The sequence below is a fragment of the Chelmon rostratus genome, chromosome 19 (genome assembly GCF_017976325.1).
Source record: "Chelmon rostratus isolate fCheRos1 chromosome 19, fCheRos1.pri, whole genome shotgun sequence".
NCBI classification, from domain to species: Eukaryota; Metazoa; Chordata; class Actinopteri; order Chaetodontiformes; family Chaetodontidae; genus Chelmon; species Chelmon rostratus.
The window spans coordinates 20,909,355-20,925,202 of NC_055676.1; the positions used below are offsets into that span (position 1 = coordinate 20,909,355).

General features: G+C 43.2%; 2 protein-coding genes across 2 annotated transcripts; one reads left to right on the forward strand and one right to left on the reverse strand.

Moving 5' to 3' along the window:
* The first annotated feature begins 1,337 nt into the window (after positions 1-1,337).
* On the forward strand, positions 1,338-11,065 carry acads (acyl-CoA dehydrogenase short chain). The gene is made up of 10 exons (XM_041960162.1): positions 1,338-1,419; positions 3,753-3,913; positions 4,522-4,671; positions 4,768-4,879; positions 5,832-5,983; positions 6,135-6,305; positions 6,856-6,993; positions 8,027-8,122; positions 8,195-8,251; positions 8,335-11,065. The coding sequence occupies exons 1-10, from the start codon at positions 1,392-1,394 to the stop codon at positions 8,485-8,487; spliced, it is 1,218 nt and encodes a 405-aa protein (XP_041816096.1). The 5' UTR covers positions 1,338-1,391; the 3' UTR covers positions 8,488-11,065.
* A 776-nt stretch (positions 11,066-11,841) lies between these two features.
* cldn5b (claudin 5b) lies at positions 11,842-13,206 on the reverse strand. The gene has a single exon (XM_041959537.1). It carries the CDS (start codon positions 13,065-13,067, stop codon positions 12,420-12,422), a length of 648 nt encoding a protein of 215 aa, XP_041815471.1. The 5' UTR covers positions 13,068-13,206; the 3' UTR covers positions 11,842-12,419.
* Positions 13,207-15,848: the final 2,642 nt, after the last annotated feature.

Sequence of the window (15,848 nt, forward strand, 5' to 3'; positions counted from 1 at the left end):
ACCTCAAATAATGCACAGTAATGGTGTCTTTGCTATATTTCCTGTAGGTTTTTGAGTAGGGTTGACAAAAACACATAAAAGAATGGAAATATCACAGGATGTGGTTAGTTTACTGTGGTATTACAGACTCACTATAAGTCCAAATATGAATAGCTTTGGAATATTACATGCAGTGTATACATGTGTGAGAACAAAAAGAGGAAACATAGTGCCAAGTAATTAAATTACCATATTACACAAGTAAATATTATGCACAGGAATAATACAGGGAACTCTTTATATTCAACAGAGATAAATTAATATATAGAAGGAGAAAAAAATGAGGTAATTTCAGACAATAATCTCATAGGTTTTAAACCAATGTTGTTGAATGAGTTGAACAGTGGTGGAACAAGTATTTAGATCCTTTACTTAACTACCAATACAACAATGTAAAAGTACTCCATTACAAGTAAGAGTCCTGCATTCAAAATCCTCTAAAGTTAGAGGAAGTACAGTAGTACTCTCAGCTTCACGCAGTAAAAGTACTGTCTGTGGACTAAAATGTCTCCTGTGACTGATCTCTGACTCTATGAGATATCATTAGATTGTTAATACTGAAGGATCAATGTTAGAGCAGCATTTTACTGTGTGTTCATCAAACTGGATGACAGACTGCAAAATGGTTTTGGCTGAATGTGAAATTCATTCAGGGACATGAACTGAATGAAATGAATGAAATGGAGCATACCTGGTAAACATCTGGTGATTTCAAGTCAGGTCCTGTTAATCTGGGCCAAATGCTGCCTTCACTGGTCCTTGAGAGTCGTAAAATAATGTAGCTGAATTGATCTATGTGTGTATTTTGATAATACATAAAAAATGTGGCCCTGTGGCCACTCAACACCCAAAAAACACCCATAAAACCAACCTTTTGACCACTAAATCCCTTGAAAGACCTCTAAAGTCTCTTTGACGAATTCAATTCCTTCAGGAATTCTGGAACCACCTAAAGGACCCATAGAACCCCCTCAGTGACCACTAAACGTCCTCACCATGACAACCATTTTCAGGACCCCTGGAACCTCTTCAATGACCACTAACTCTAGAAAACATTTAGTCTTTAACAACAGAACATGGCCAAATGCAATTGATTAGGACGATCTGTTAACATTATCATTATTTTGAGAGACAATATTAAAACATGCTAATTGAATACAACCGTTTTCCATTACTTTCTTTACAATTCACACTCACAGTTAAACGTCGTAACGTCGAAAAGCCTCGTCAGGCGTTACACTGTGCTTGAATTTCGTAATTCCCATGATTCCGACAGAACGTAAAGGCATCAGTCCGCTTCAGGACACCTCAGTGAAAACACTGGCTGACCATTAAGACTAGAAGAAGACACCATGGCCGCACTGTTCAAAGCAAGGAAAGGTCGGTACACCAAGAGAAAAGGATTATATTAAGAAACATCATTACCCATGGAAGACAGTGCTAGCTTTTAACATGTTAGCTGCGTATGCATAGATACATGCACTGGAAATACCGTATAGCTATATTGCAAACCTAGTTATGTTAGCTTGCTATGTAACCAGAAGCTACATAACCCGGTAAACTCACCTAACCAAACCTAACTAACTTAATTTAACACTTTGCCTAGCAGCAAAAATGTAAACGTGTGCTGGCTTTGGCTTGCAACTCACTTAAATGACTTAGGAAGCGGTGGTTAGCTAACATGTAGTGGTGAACCTGATTTTGATAGTTAGCTCACCGGCTAAATAAGGTGACAAGCTAGCTGGCTAGCGTAGCTGTGCTGTCATAACTTCAACTTAAACGAATTCAAAGTCATTGTCATTGAAGAATATTAGCTCAACTCTTGCTAAATCATTTAACTACACTTCCAGTTTCTTTGATGTTTTTTTAAAAAACTATGAGATTGAGACGAAGGTGACTAATGATGAGGTTAACCTTTCACCTAAATAACTTCAAGCTAACTGGTGAGCTGGTGCTGCCTTCAAAGACAGAGTATGTATGAGTATTAACACTATAATGCACTTAAAGTACTTGAAGTAAAAGTACTGATGTAGCAGTAAAATGTCCCCTGTCAGTGTTTTTCTATCATATCTGATGTTTTTGGATTAATATTACTGCTGCATTAATGTTGCATTTTACTGCTGTAGATGTTTCAGGTCGAGCTCATTTGAACCACTTTATAAACTGTTGGCTGGTTTCATCTACAGCAGTGCATCATATTCTATAAGATCAAAGTTGCATAAAATGGAAATTCTCAAGTTAACTACAAGTACCTTGAAAATTGTACTGGAATAGATTATTTTATTTATTTTATTTTTATTCTTCATTAATTCTGACAAACAGTTCAAAACCTGAAGATATTCAGGTATATTCAGATATAAAACAAAGAAAACAAGCTAATATTCACATGTGAGAAGCTAAGACCAGGAAACATTCGCTATGAGTTTAACTTTCTTTTTTTTTTTGACATTTTTTGACCAATGTTTCAGTTTATAGTGTTATTATTAATCATCTTTTGATGTATTTTTGCAATGAATAGTAAAATCAAAAATGTTTAAAAAAAACAAAAAAACTCATTGCTAAATAGTTTCCATTAGCCTTCAAAAATCTCCATTTTGACCAGTTGTGCAAATTATTGTTCAAGATCACAGTATTAGTAAGATGTCGTACTGTGGCTTAGCTTTCACTTCCTCTGCACTCCCCATTTTCACTGTCCTGACAGCATCATCAAATCTGACCCCATCATAACAAATCATGATGCTCATAATAACATCATGAGTCACTTCTGGCTCGCCGTGGGCGTCTCGCAGGCTGCAGCTGGGTCTCACCGCTCAGACCAGTTCATCAAATCACCTGAGAAAAAACTGGATCTGATCTTAGTGGACATGCATACTTTTATACTGCATAAAAATGATTAGATGAATGAAAATTATTAGCTAAATTAAAATAATTTTATAATTTAAAATTTACAAATGGAGTCACCTAAATGCACGGGTTAGGTTTACACAGCACCTGCATCACCTTCTTATCCCCTCAAATTGACTAAAAAATCAATTTTGCGGGTGATTCATGAAAATTTTGAAAAATGTGAAACAATTTTTAAAACATATACCAACTGAGTGACAACAATTAGTGAAGAGAAGCTTTCAGGCGTCTGGTTTCTGCCTTCACTCTGAAAGGAATTAAGGTTTTAGGAGTGAAACCTCTGCATTCATGTAATCTGGGTTCATTGAAGAGGTGCTGCCAGGGCGATACAGGTGATGAAGTACTGAGCACCTAAACTGAAGGATGGGAATATTAAGGACACTCCTTCCTTTGCTCTTGATCCAGGAATTGGCATCAAAATTAGCATTAGTCCCTGACTAAGACCAGGTTTAGTTAATCATGCATGCTATATTCCCATTCAGATTTTCAAGAAGACTAAGAGTCTACAGCCGTGCTTGCAGCAGGGCCATGCCAGAACAGAAGTAGTTCATAGAGGACGCTGAAAAGTTCTGAAAGTCAGAGGATCTGCAAAGTTATTAGAATTCATCCTAAGGGGAACATGAAGACCTGAACCACATTTCATGGAAATGCATCCAGTAGCCGTCGAAATACTACTCAGAAGCAGTCTAATAGATTTTGAGATATTTATTCAGCCTGAAGTTTGCCATTTGGAGCCATGTTGCAAGCATGACTGAACACCAGTGACTCAGTCTGGAGCACTAAAGTCTTTATCCTCTTCTGTCCCTCAGCTCTTGGCTTGTGTCTCAGCGGTTGTCGAAGTCTGTCTCAGCTGGCAGAGTTACCAGAGACTCATCAGATCCTGAGACAGACCTGCAGGGACTACGCTGACCGAGAACTGATCCCCATCGCTGCCAAACTAGACAAAGAGCATTCTTACCCTGCCAAACAGGTACAAACACACACACACCCTCACACACAGAGCTGCACAATGTGATGCTTAAATTGGGACTCATGAGTTGAAAATTGATCCCATTTTTATTGTTGCAATCCAGTGTTTAGCAGTTAAAAAGTTAAAAACCATATGGTCGATGAGGAAAAATAGTTTAACAAATCCAGCAGTCGGGATGTTTACAACAACATTAATGTATGAACTGACATTGTGTTGTCTCTGGTAGTGATGAACCTTATCAGCTGAATGTGCATCTTACCTTGATTTTACAGACCTTTCAGAGTGACTTTCAGCTCATTGTTTGTCTTGTTGGGACACAACTTCACTGTTTTGCTTCACTCTCAGCGCTCTCATGGTGTCGTTTTTAGAGAAGAAGCTGTAAAAACCTGCTGAGCAGCAGACAGACTCAGTTAGGGACAGGCTGGTGATCATAGTGGAGCATTTAGCAGCTAAAAAGCAGATATTTGGTTGGTGGAGACCAAAAACAGAGCTGAAAGAGAGAGAATGTTGGACTTAAAGTCGTCAGGTGACACAAACACGAATGAATGTAATGTGATGTTATTTCAGGTTTAAAGTATCACACATGTTCCTGTCTGTCAACTGCCCAGATTCAGGAGTTGGGGGCGATGGGGGTGATGGCCATGGAGGTGCCTGAGGAGCTGGGTGGAGCTGGGATGGACTATCTGGCGTACAGTCTGGCTATGGAGGAAATCAGCAGAGGCTGCGCCAGCACTGGAGTCGTGGTCTCTGTTAACAACGTGAGGACAAGCTGTCAGCACCGTGTGAATATAACTGGTGTCATGGTGTGCTGCGTGGTTATTGGTCTGTTCTGGTCTCTCTGATCCTGCTCTTAGTCTCTCTACATCGGACCAATACTGAAGTTTGGTACAGAAGAGCAGAAGCAGCAGTGGATCACACCGTTCACCACCGGAGAGAAGGTGGGCTGCTTTGCCCTCAGTGAGCCAGGTAAGTGTACCCCCTCACACCTGCACCCATGCTGATGTGTGAACATCCCACTGAAGGATGTGATGTAATTATCAAGGTGTGATAATTATCAAGTTAGTATGATAGCTGTGGAAGAGAAGCAGTAATTATTCATTAAACGTGAACATTACAAACAGTGTTTTATTTTAGATCACATGTCTGTATGATGATGATTGAGGAGTTCACTTTACATGAAGTGACTCAACTAAACCCTGAAATATTCTGCTGTTCAGATGAGCAAAAACTGGAAATTCTAGCGAGTTTAAGTTAGTTAACTTTGACTCAAAAGCTGGAGAAGATGGATTATTTAACTGATATTTATTCTGATGTCTCCCGTCCTACATAGTAATTATGATTAATGGATGTTGCTCAGTGAAGATTAGACTGTGAAAGCTGCTTTAGCTGTTTTTCTGTGTCTGGACCTTCTCTGTTGTTTTCAAATGTAAACGCTGCACTCTGGTGCTGCGTTGCATGAATTCACGTGTCTTGTAGGCTCATGTGGGCTGAGCAAAGTTAGATACACGACACAATAATAAACATTAAATTCATTCGCTACAAATCACAGCATAAGACACTGTCTGTCCTTAGACCCACTGCAGAACTCCATATGAGATTCAGGTGATTTACGTCCATTGTCTCGTGTTTTAAGGTAATTCAGGAATTAATCTGGAACACTGCAGGCTGAATTACCTCATGGATGAGATTAGGAATATCAGGAAATATGTGCTGTATGTAAATGAGAGTCCTTGTCAGTCTTCACCTGTCAAACAGGAAGCAGGATTCTGTAATGAATGATGAAACTGATGAGGACATTTATCAGTGAATGAGCACTGGTACCAGTAACAGCACTTTAAAGGAGTTTTGATCATGTTTTCTGAAACCAACCAACTGAAAGTGGTCTAAATCCACTAAAGTGATTGAATTTGAACTCCAGGTAACGGCAGCGATGCAGGTGCAGCCTCCACAACAGCCCGTCAGGAGGGAGATGAGTGGGTGCTGAACGGAACCAAGGCCTGGATCACCAACAGCTGGGACGCCGCTGCCACCGTCGTGTTCGCCACCACGGACAAGAAACTCAAACACAAGGCACCTGACGCAGCACATTTTACTGGTTTCATGTTCAACTCTTATAAAGATAAGATAAAGAGTGGGTTGTTTGTTCAGGGTGTAACTGTAACAATGGTGATCCTCGCTCACCCTTCTGTTTTTTTATTTCCTGCTTTTTGTCCGTCTGCAGGGTATCAGTGCCTTCCTGGTTCCCATGCCACACCCAGGCCTTTCTCTGGGGAAGAAGGAAGATAAGCTGGGCATCAGAGCCTCATCCACTGCCAACATCATCATGGAGGACTGCAGGATACCGCTGGGCAACATGCTGGGCCCTCGTGGTGCTGGATTCAAGATCGCCATGGTATTTACACTGTGTGTGTGCGTGTGCGTGTGTGTGAACACCTCAGCTGAAATCAACAAGCCTGGTGCTTTTATGATTCGTTAAGCAGATGAATTAAAGGAATTAAAGTTTGAAGTTATATAAGAGTTCAAGTTTTCCTGAAATATCCCTGCAGCGCAGCATCCATTGTACCGCAAAGATTCTGTTATCAGTGGATTAGAGAAACTGAGAGCTATTGATTGTTTGGCAGGTATGCAGATTTCTAATCGGCTTGTTAGATTTACACGTCGTGTGCATCCCAGACTTCAGACGGAGAGAGTCCTGGTGGCTTCCTCGTCTTCAGAGAATGTCGTCTCTGTCCAAACTGGCATTGAGTGGCGTCTGAAGTCTGAACAAGTCAAAAACTGCCCTCACTGCACCACCAGCCCTACGTAACACAGTAAAATCGGCGTCTTTTATCACTACTGCTGTTAATGTGAGCAGGTCAAGCCTCCAGAAGAAGGTTGAGGGTAGCACAGATCTGATTGGTGAGCTGCTGTGTGTAAACTTCCTGTTTGTCTGCGTCACTCAGCAAACCCTGGACAGCGGACGGATCGGCATTGCAGCTCAGGCTCTTGGTATCGCCCAGGCTTCTCTGGACTGTGCTGCAGACTACGCACACAAACGCACTGCGTTCGGCGCTCCCATCAGCAAGCTGCAGGCCATACAGGTAACCCGACCCGTGATCGGTCCCATGACTCTGAACGACGGGGGACGGACGGGAAAGGAAACCACAGTTTATTACAGCTTTTCGGTTCGAGCGGTTCTGATAATATTATACTGAGGAACAGCGGACGCTGCCTCCTCCAGCAGGTCAACAAACACCATCAGACCCATCGTAAACAAACCAGCACTTAATAATCTGAAAGGTTGCAGCAGGAAGTGGCTCTGGATGTTTACAACAAACAGTTTGGGTGATAAGTTTACTGTTTACCTTCGTCTCCTCTTCCAGTCAGTGAAGCCTAACTCTGGTGGTTTGTTTAAAACCTGTCTGTCGGCATGTCTGTTGACGCGTTGACTTGTTTTTAGCGATGGCGTCACGTTTCCAGACCTGAGCAGCTACTCCTGTAAATACAATTTTATCATAACCGATGAAACTGAGGTCCAGAGCTACTAACATATGAACACATGGTCTCACATGGTGTGTGCTGCATGTGTGCAGTGCTTTTTGTTATTGTCAGCTTAGACTTGAAGTCTCAGTCTTCTTCGTTCTCTTTTTGAAGAACTTTAGTGTAACTACTGTTTTTATTTCTTTTCAGTGTAGCTGTTGATTATTAAAGGTCTGTTTACTGGACATGGGCAAACGGCTGTAAAGTTCCATAATGTTGATTCACAAAAGGCTAAAAATCCTCAGATATTCTGACTGTAGGCCTCATTTATGGGCCACACTGATGGTTGTTTACCAGCAGGTGCATTATGGGAACTGTACGATACAGTGTTTATGGACTTTGAGTCATAAAAGTTAGGATATCTCAGTTTTTAATCTTGTGTGAGTCCTTTGTCTTTGTTGAAATGATTTAATTTAAAAAGCTTCCCAGAGTCTGTCTGATGTCCTCAAAAACCTTTTTTGTCCCAAACCCAAAGATTTTCATTTTATCGTAAATTTAATGTAGATTGAAAGCTGGAGACTTTAAAATTTTGTTGTTTTTGCTTCGTAAATGACTTGAATTAATCAACTAATTGAGTTTTTTCACACTGTTTAGTTCAAACTGGCGGACATGGCTGTGGCAGTGGAGAGCGCTCGGCTGCTCACCTGGAAGGCTTCACTTCTTCGAGATTCAAAGAAACCCTTCACCAAGGTACTCAGTCCATTTAATGAGTCTGTTGTTCTTCCGTGTAACAAACATTAACCCGCCTGCGTTCTCCTGCAGGAAGCAGCCATGGCCAAGCTGGCGGCGTCTGAAGCCGCCACATTCTGCTCCCATCAGGTGAGAAACCAACCACGAACAGAATGTGAAGATACAGAAAAGCCCTCAAGACGCCTTTTTAATCTTCTCTGTCTGTACTTCAGGCGATCCAGGTTCTGGGTGGAATGGGCTACGTTTCGGACATGCCCGCCGAGAGGCACTACCGCGACGCTCGCATCACAGAGATCTACGAGGGCACCAGTGAGATCCAGAGACTGGTCATCGCCGGCCAGTTACTGAAGGAATACCAGTTATAGACACGCTGTTGTTGCTGCCTTTGGTACAATATGGACAAATAATCCCAGATCTGGAATCAGATAAGTCAACCCAGAGACATCACATCATCCTTAACCATGAAGGAGCCAGTATGATCACCTTTAATATGAGCTGTGGTCAGAGACGATGCAGAACTCCAGAGGAGATCCACACGGTTTTAACTCCATTCTGTCTTGTCTCAAAGGAATTCAGGTGCTACTTTATGCTACGCTGTAAGATAAATAACCTCAAACTCTGCTGCCTTAAGATGATATCAGTGTGCTAAAGGGTCAGTTCGCCTACATTATGAAACAGACTTATTTTCTGCTGGTGGCATCGAGCCAGATAGATTGGTTTTATCTGTTTTGAGATATCAACCCCGACACTCTGCTGACATAAAGCTCTCGATTAACTTAAAACTGACGTTAACAAAACTCAAAAGCAGCTTGACTTTACAGAAAAGGACTTACGTGGTCTTAATACTCTGTTTGCTCTATTCTGTCGACCTCCTATAGCCATTAAATTACATTACACGTAAATGTAGAAGAAAATCTATATTAGTGCAATTTTTCTTCCATTGCTTAAAACTGAGCAGCGTTTGTTCTGGTGTCGCCTTTTCAATGATGCTTAAAACCCCGTGGTTCGTAAAGCACAATGGAAACAGAGAACCGAGACCTTACAGATGCTGAAAAGTTCAGTTTATGGGGAAAAAAGGATTCAAACTGATGCAGCATAAACAGAGATATCATCTGTTATATTCCACATATTCTTCTTCCTTGTGTGGCGCCTTCATTACCCACAATGCAATTCAGCCTGCTCACAGCTGGGTGAAGGATGGTGTGTTCTTCTCGTAGCAGCTAATGTAGCCTGTAGCAGCAGCAGCAGCAGCCACAGAGCTGCTCAGCTCGCTTTCACACACTTTGTCTTCAACTGACACTGACTCGAGTGACATCACTTGAGGACCTTTATCAGACTTCACACAGCTGCCTCTGAGACTCTGAGGCTTTGTCCTGCCGGTTTGAACTGTTTATCATGATCAGCAGCTGGAGCAGCAGCAGAGCCTGAGACACAACTCATGGAGGAAGTTAAAGTACTTCAGCTGCTTCCTCTGAGTCATAAGTCACAACACACAGACATGATGCACGTATTTTTACATTCAGTGTGATTTACACTTTCCATGGATATTCCACCTCAGATAAACATCCGTAAATCCTCCTGGAAATCGTGAGAAAAAGACTCTCCTTAGAAGTCCAGAACTTGCCTTAAAATCTTCACATTTTTAAGTTTTCTGCATCATCAGAGTAAGTGATGGCTGTCTGTATGTCCACAAGCACACTGCAAACAGGAGCTGCTAGCAGCTAATTCAGCAGACTTTTAATGGTGCTAATTTACCAAAATGTAAACAAATATAGGATAAAAACGGCTCAGGTTGTCGCCATACGTAACTCATCGTCTCCATGGCAACAGTATACTTCCTGGATGGGGTGCTGTTGGTGTTGTCTGGGCTTGAAGAATCTCAGGTCAGGTCCTGGCTCATCTGAACCACATAAACCACTTTATTAGTTTAATCTACTGCATGATTGATATGGTATGTATAATCAGAGTTTGACACGAGCTTAACGTCAGTATGAGGAATGAGTGTCAGGGCCGGTGTTTCAGGTGTTTCCTGACTGTCCTGACTTTCCTACATTCAGCTTTGAGCCTCCTGTGAGAGGTGGAACCAGCAGAGGGCGACGGTGTGCCTTCATGTTTCTTGACCCACTTCTGTTTCATGCAGATTCATGAGATCCTGCAAAGTGATCACAGTTACACTCTTTCTTTCTGAATGTACACAGTGTTTAATTTCAGTTCTACTCAGTTAATGTTCTCGATGGCAGTTAGAGTTCACACTTGAGTAATGAAACACCTGTTGGCCTGAAGATTTGGGCTGGAATCTGTGAAGAGGCTGTGGCCTGATGTGCTTGATCTCACAGACCTCTTGTGCATCAGTTGTTTGTACATATTTCAGTGTAATTTATTGTGTGCAGATGATAATAAAACACAACGTGCCAGAGAGAAACTCTGGATTTTCAACATTAAAAGCTAAAAAAACCAAAATGTTTCAGGAGTCAAGTTGAACTCATCTCAGTAAATTATTATTTTTCAGGAAATTCTGTTTAATAAAGGTGATTTTTACTCACAAGATATCACGTGCGATTAAACCTCAAAGTGTCTTGGCTGCAGTTAATGAGCTAAAACTAATGATTATTATCGTCATCATCAATGAATCTGCTGATTGTGTTTGGATTCATTGATTACACTCTGCAGTGAATCAAACTGGAAGATCTGACGTGTTGAAACAGGCCCGTCGTACGTTTCTTATGTGTCATAACGTTTCTACAGCAGACTCAAAGTGACGTTCAGATTTCTGCTACACACGAGCAGGTTGAAGGGTGGAGCTGTGGCGGCTGCTCCACACGCGATCTTTTCAAGTGTGCCTGAACTAACCAGACGTGAACCACAGAGCTGCCACAACAGAAGGTTTCAGCATATTTGCAGAAACATACATGGATCATGGTGTTATGAGCTAACTTTTAGCTAATGGCTAATGGCAGAGATCATGATTGTCATCTTATATCCATAAAGATCCAGATATTCTGTGTCTTCAGCCACCTGTGATGTGATGATGATTAAAAGTAAAGCTGAGATCTACAACATGACATCATTTTTTCTCTCGTTTTGACGCATGTCATTAAACTCGTGACCTGATTTCCCTTAAAACCGTTAGATCCGGGTTTGGGCCTCCGTCTCATGCAACGCAGACATTTGGGAGGCTGCTCCTCCTCTAAGTGGACTCTGCCACGCTGTAAATCACCAGCGTCTTTGTGTTTGTGTGCACTCACTTTGCTGCTGATTGTGTTTGTCTGCACGTTCGTCTTGTTTATCCACGTGAGGGCACTGATTGCTCCGCTGGTCCAGATCTGGGCCAAGCTTCCTGACGCTGGTGTTGCACCCTGCTGATCATGGTGATAGTCTACTGGTTGCATTGTTCGGACCGGCCTCTTGGCACAGCCGTTGCTGCTCCATCAGGGTGTGTGAACCAGGGTCTTGATTATTTTGGCGTCATTTTCTGGCTCTTGTTTGTTTCCTTTATTTCACCTACAAACAAGTGCACGTGTGAGAACATCATAGCCTGTTTCTGCTGCTGATCACCTTTCACCTCGTTCTGGAAGCGAGGTTCTGATGTGAAGATGAGCGTTTGGCACGTTTTGGTGCTCATATGCCAACAGGGTGATTTATAGTGAATGTAGCTCAGATATTTGATTTTCTTCTTTAAATATCAGATATATCAGCTCATAAATAAGAAGCACAGACAGTTAGATTGGTGTTTTTTCTTTATTAAAAAAAGGATTTTCTGTTGAAAGACTAGAAAAAATGACAGGAAGTACAAAACACTGTACATGCATTCAAATGCAAATTCCTCCCTTTGATCACAACATGAGTGCACATTGGTCTGAAGGCTTCGCCGCCTGCTGCATGTTCACTGTGGGAACGAATCTCAGAAGCAGAACACAGAGTGAGTCCACGGGGAGAGAAAGGAAAGTCTTTACAATGAAGCTCTGCAGCGTTTCAGAGGCCAGCTGAGCCAAACTGGAAACTCTTCCCAGCCTCTGATCCACTTTGTTACTTAACACACTCCTAAAACTTCACTTGAAGTGGACTTGTGATGCAAAACAAGCAGATTTAAACGCATTTAGAGCACAAATAAACTGCTGCTGCCTGACAGATGCTAAAAAAAATGACATTCAGTTGGTGACAGTTGTCCATGTTTAAAGTTTGATGCTCTGAATGTGCTCATCGTGTCTCCACTTCAGCGCACCAACAGCATCTTTCACCATCATGTCAAACCTCTGCAGCGGAAAGTTCAGCTCTGCTCCGAGACCAAAGTCTTACATTAAACATAAAACTTCTTGTCGAAGTCTCCTTTGGCCGTGATCGTCTTGGTGGGGGCGTATTTGATTGGGTAGGCGCCCCTCACCCCCTGAGAGAAGGAGCAACACAGCAGGGTCCCGCCGAGCAGCAGCAGCGCGGTGGCGGCCCAGCCGATGTAGATCGCAGCCCCGATCTCCCTCTTCTTGGACGGGGGCACCTGCGGGTTGTGGAAGTCCACTATGATGTTGTTGGCCATCCAGCAGAGCGGAACCAGCACGAACAGCCCGCTGATGATGTAGATGACCCCTCCGGCGTTTACCACCCTCGCCTTCACCGTCTCATCCTTGATGCAGTTGGTGCACTGCGCCCCGGCCACCGTCACCGTGAGGGCGACGACCCCCAGCACGGCGGAGATGACCGTGAGGGCGCGGGCCGTCTGCAGGTCCTGCGCCAGGGCCAGGACCGAGTCGTGGACTTTGCACTGCATCTGGCCAGTGCTCTGCACCACGCAGGACATCCACAGGCCGTCCCAGATGGTCTGCGCCACCACGATGTTGGAGTCGATGAACGCGGTCACCTTCCACATGGGCAGCCCGCACGCGACCATCACCAGCAGCGAGCCCGTGACGCACAGCGCCAAGCCGAGGAACTCCAAGCAGGCAGCGAGCATGGCGCTGTTCTTCAGTGTGGTGCTGCTGATGGTGGGGATGAAGAGTCTGCTCGTTACTCGCTCCTCTCAGCGGTCTGTGTGGATGCTCTGTGCGCGCTCACTCTCGCCTCTGCTCACTGAGTGCGTGCGCTCCGAAGCGTTTCATTTATGGGACCACCGGCCCGACGCTGCCGCGGCACCGCCATCAAAACAAAACTGAGGAACTTTGGGCCAATCAGCAGTGAATGCATCCTTGTCTCAGCCAATGAGGGGGGCTCTACCGCAGCAGCGCCTCACACGCTTGCGCGTGCACGCGTGCGCACCGGTGTGAGAGCGCGTCGAGCGGTTCGTGTCGGAGCGCAGCAGATGTTGAGTCTTCCTGTGATTCAGAGCCTGCAGGACAACGTCAACTTCCATCTTATAATCTGACTGCGTGGTAAAAAGAAGTCAAACACGTAAAGCAAACAGAGATGTGGACGTAGAGGACAAACAGCAGACGCTGTGGACAGGATGTCTCGTCGAGGTCTCACATGTCAATCATCTCAATGAGACTTCACAGTCAAATAAAAGTCACACATGCGGCCTCATCCAATAATGCGGTGTGAAAACCACATTCTGGGTTCTTCTCTCATCCATCCCATCATTCCTCCACCTGCGACCATCCAACACAAACATGCATGATCCTGAAGAAAAAGCAAGGACACATGTTTAGAGCGAAGTATTTCAACATCTGACTGCTGAACACTGTGAAAAGTGTTGAAGTGTTAGTTTGTGAGGTCTGCTCATGTGACTGAGTGTTTGATTCAGGGCTTCTTTCATTTCTTAATGTTTCCTGAAACATTTCTCAGAAAAATCTATTTAAGTTGCTTCCAATCATAGAAAAAGTTTGCTGGTGTTATTAGGAAAGAAATGATCGAGTATTTACACAGAAGAGTTGATTTTCTGATAGAAATGATTTAATTATTCATGCATTCATTTGTTGGACGCTTCTTCATCGTATTAGTTGAACTGTCTGATGAAGCTGCGCCACAGATTCTTCTGTCAGCAGCTGAGCTGATTTTCTGTCGTCTGGCTGATTTCTTGACCCATTTTCCGTCCCCAGCGACGCACAGGAAGTTCTCCATGCAGGGACGCGGCGGCCATGATGACAGGCCCCATTGTGCTGGACTCCATGTTGAAAAATTCCCTCAACTCTCTCTTGTTTTTGTGCTTTAAGTGGACTCAGTCAACCCAACATACATGTCCTGTGCACGTTGCGACGTCAGGAGAAGCAAAGCATTCTGGGCCGTCACATGGGCGTAAAAAAACAAAAGATACCTGACGACTTCCTGTTGAAACCAGATCACACCCAGACTTGATTCTTCTTCATCATCTTCTTCACTGTGAAAATGGAAAAGTTGAGAACCCTCAAAATGTCAGTTCAACAAACTTCAAGAGATTAATGGACAAATTTCTTAAAGGCGCTCCTCAACTAATTATTTTACGAGTGTGATAATAAAAAGCTGCAACACTACATCATGTTGTGGTCAGAGGTCAAAGGTCAGACTGAGAGTCGGCAGCCACGCTCGCAGCTTTGTGAGGCTGCACTTCTACACAGCGCTGCTGTGAGCTAAATGCTAACACCAGCATGTTAGCATACTCACAATGCTAACGTGCTGATGCTTCGCAGGTGCCCTTTAATGTTTACCGTTCCAACCGGCTCTTAGACCTGAAGGTCCCAAGACATGATGTGGTTCCCCTGTGGCACAAGCAAAACGTTGTTCATAAAGCACATTTCAGTGTGGACGAAGCAGAACGCGCTGCGCAGAACATTAGCTACGACACAGCCGAACAAAAACCTTGTGGACAGTAAAACACTATAATATGTGAATTAAAACCATTAAAAAGTAAGAATGAAATAGATTGAATTAAAACCAACAGTTGACCAGTAAGCTCCAATAAAAGAGCAAAACATGGAATAAAATAATCATGAAAACGGGCAAATCAGACAACTGAAAAATAAATGTTTTCAGTTTAGTTTGCTGCACTCATTAGCATCGTGGTTAGCAGGCTGATGTTAGCATTTAGCTCAAAGTAGCCTTCAGCCTCACAGACTGTGAACTTGCTCTATTGTTCCTCCTCTAACAGCACAAATTCTCTCCTGCTCCAGTTTGCTTTTGGTTTCGTTCTGATTTCAGCTAATTTCTTACATTTAATCCTACCACTGCCTTTATATTGATGTTGATATTATTCGTATATATTAGCTTGATAAACTTATCACTCCGGCTCAGAAGCAAAGCGGGAACCAGTTCATTTGTTCAGACTTCAAATGAAAATACACCCAAATTTGATTCCCGGTCAGTTTGAATGCAGCATCCTGTATAGGTTAGTGTGTGTGGAAACAGAGTTTTATTGTTTACTGCAGACGAAGTGATGCATGTTGATAAAAGCTGGACCACACCTTCTCTAATTACTCTCCGTCTTTCAGTTTTAGTCATGAAGTTGCTCCATCACCCTTATATAGACTGAGAGGCTGATTCAGAGCGCTGGTATCTGGGAGGTCCGGGGGGAGCTGGGGGCACGGGGGTGTTTGCCTGTTGACTGACTCGGTCGGAAGTCGCAGCAGATAAACACAAACAGGGCGGAGGAAGAGCTGGACTGCTCAGATAAAGTCTCTAACAACCACAACGGAGCAAATTTAAGATAAACAAAATATTTGTCCCGATGTGGCGTTTCAATGGTCAAAATGAACAATTCAGTGCAGCGAATATGGATCAATATATCACCTGAACAGCATGGATTTGCTGTTTTATTGATTGAATG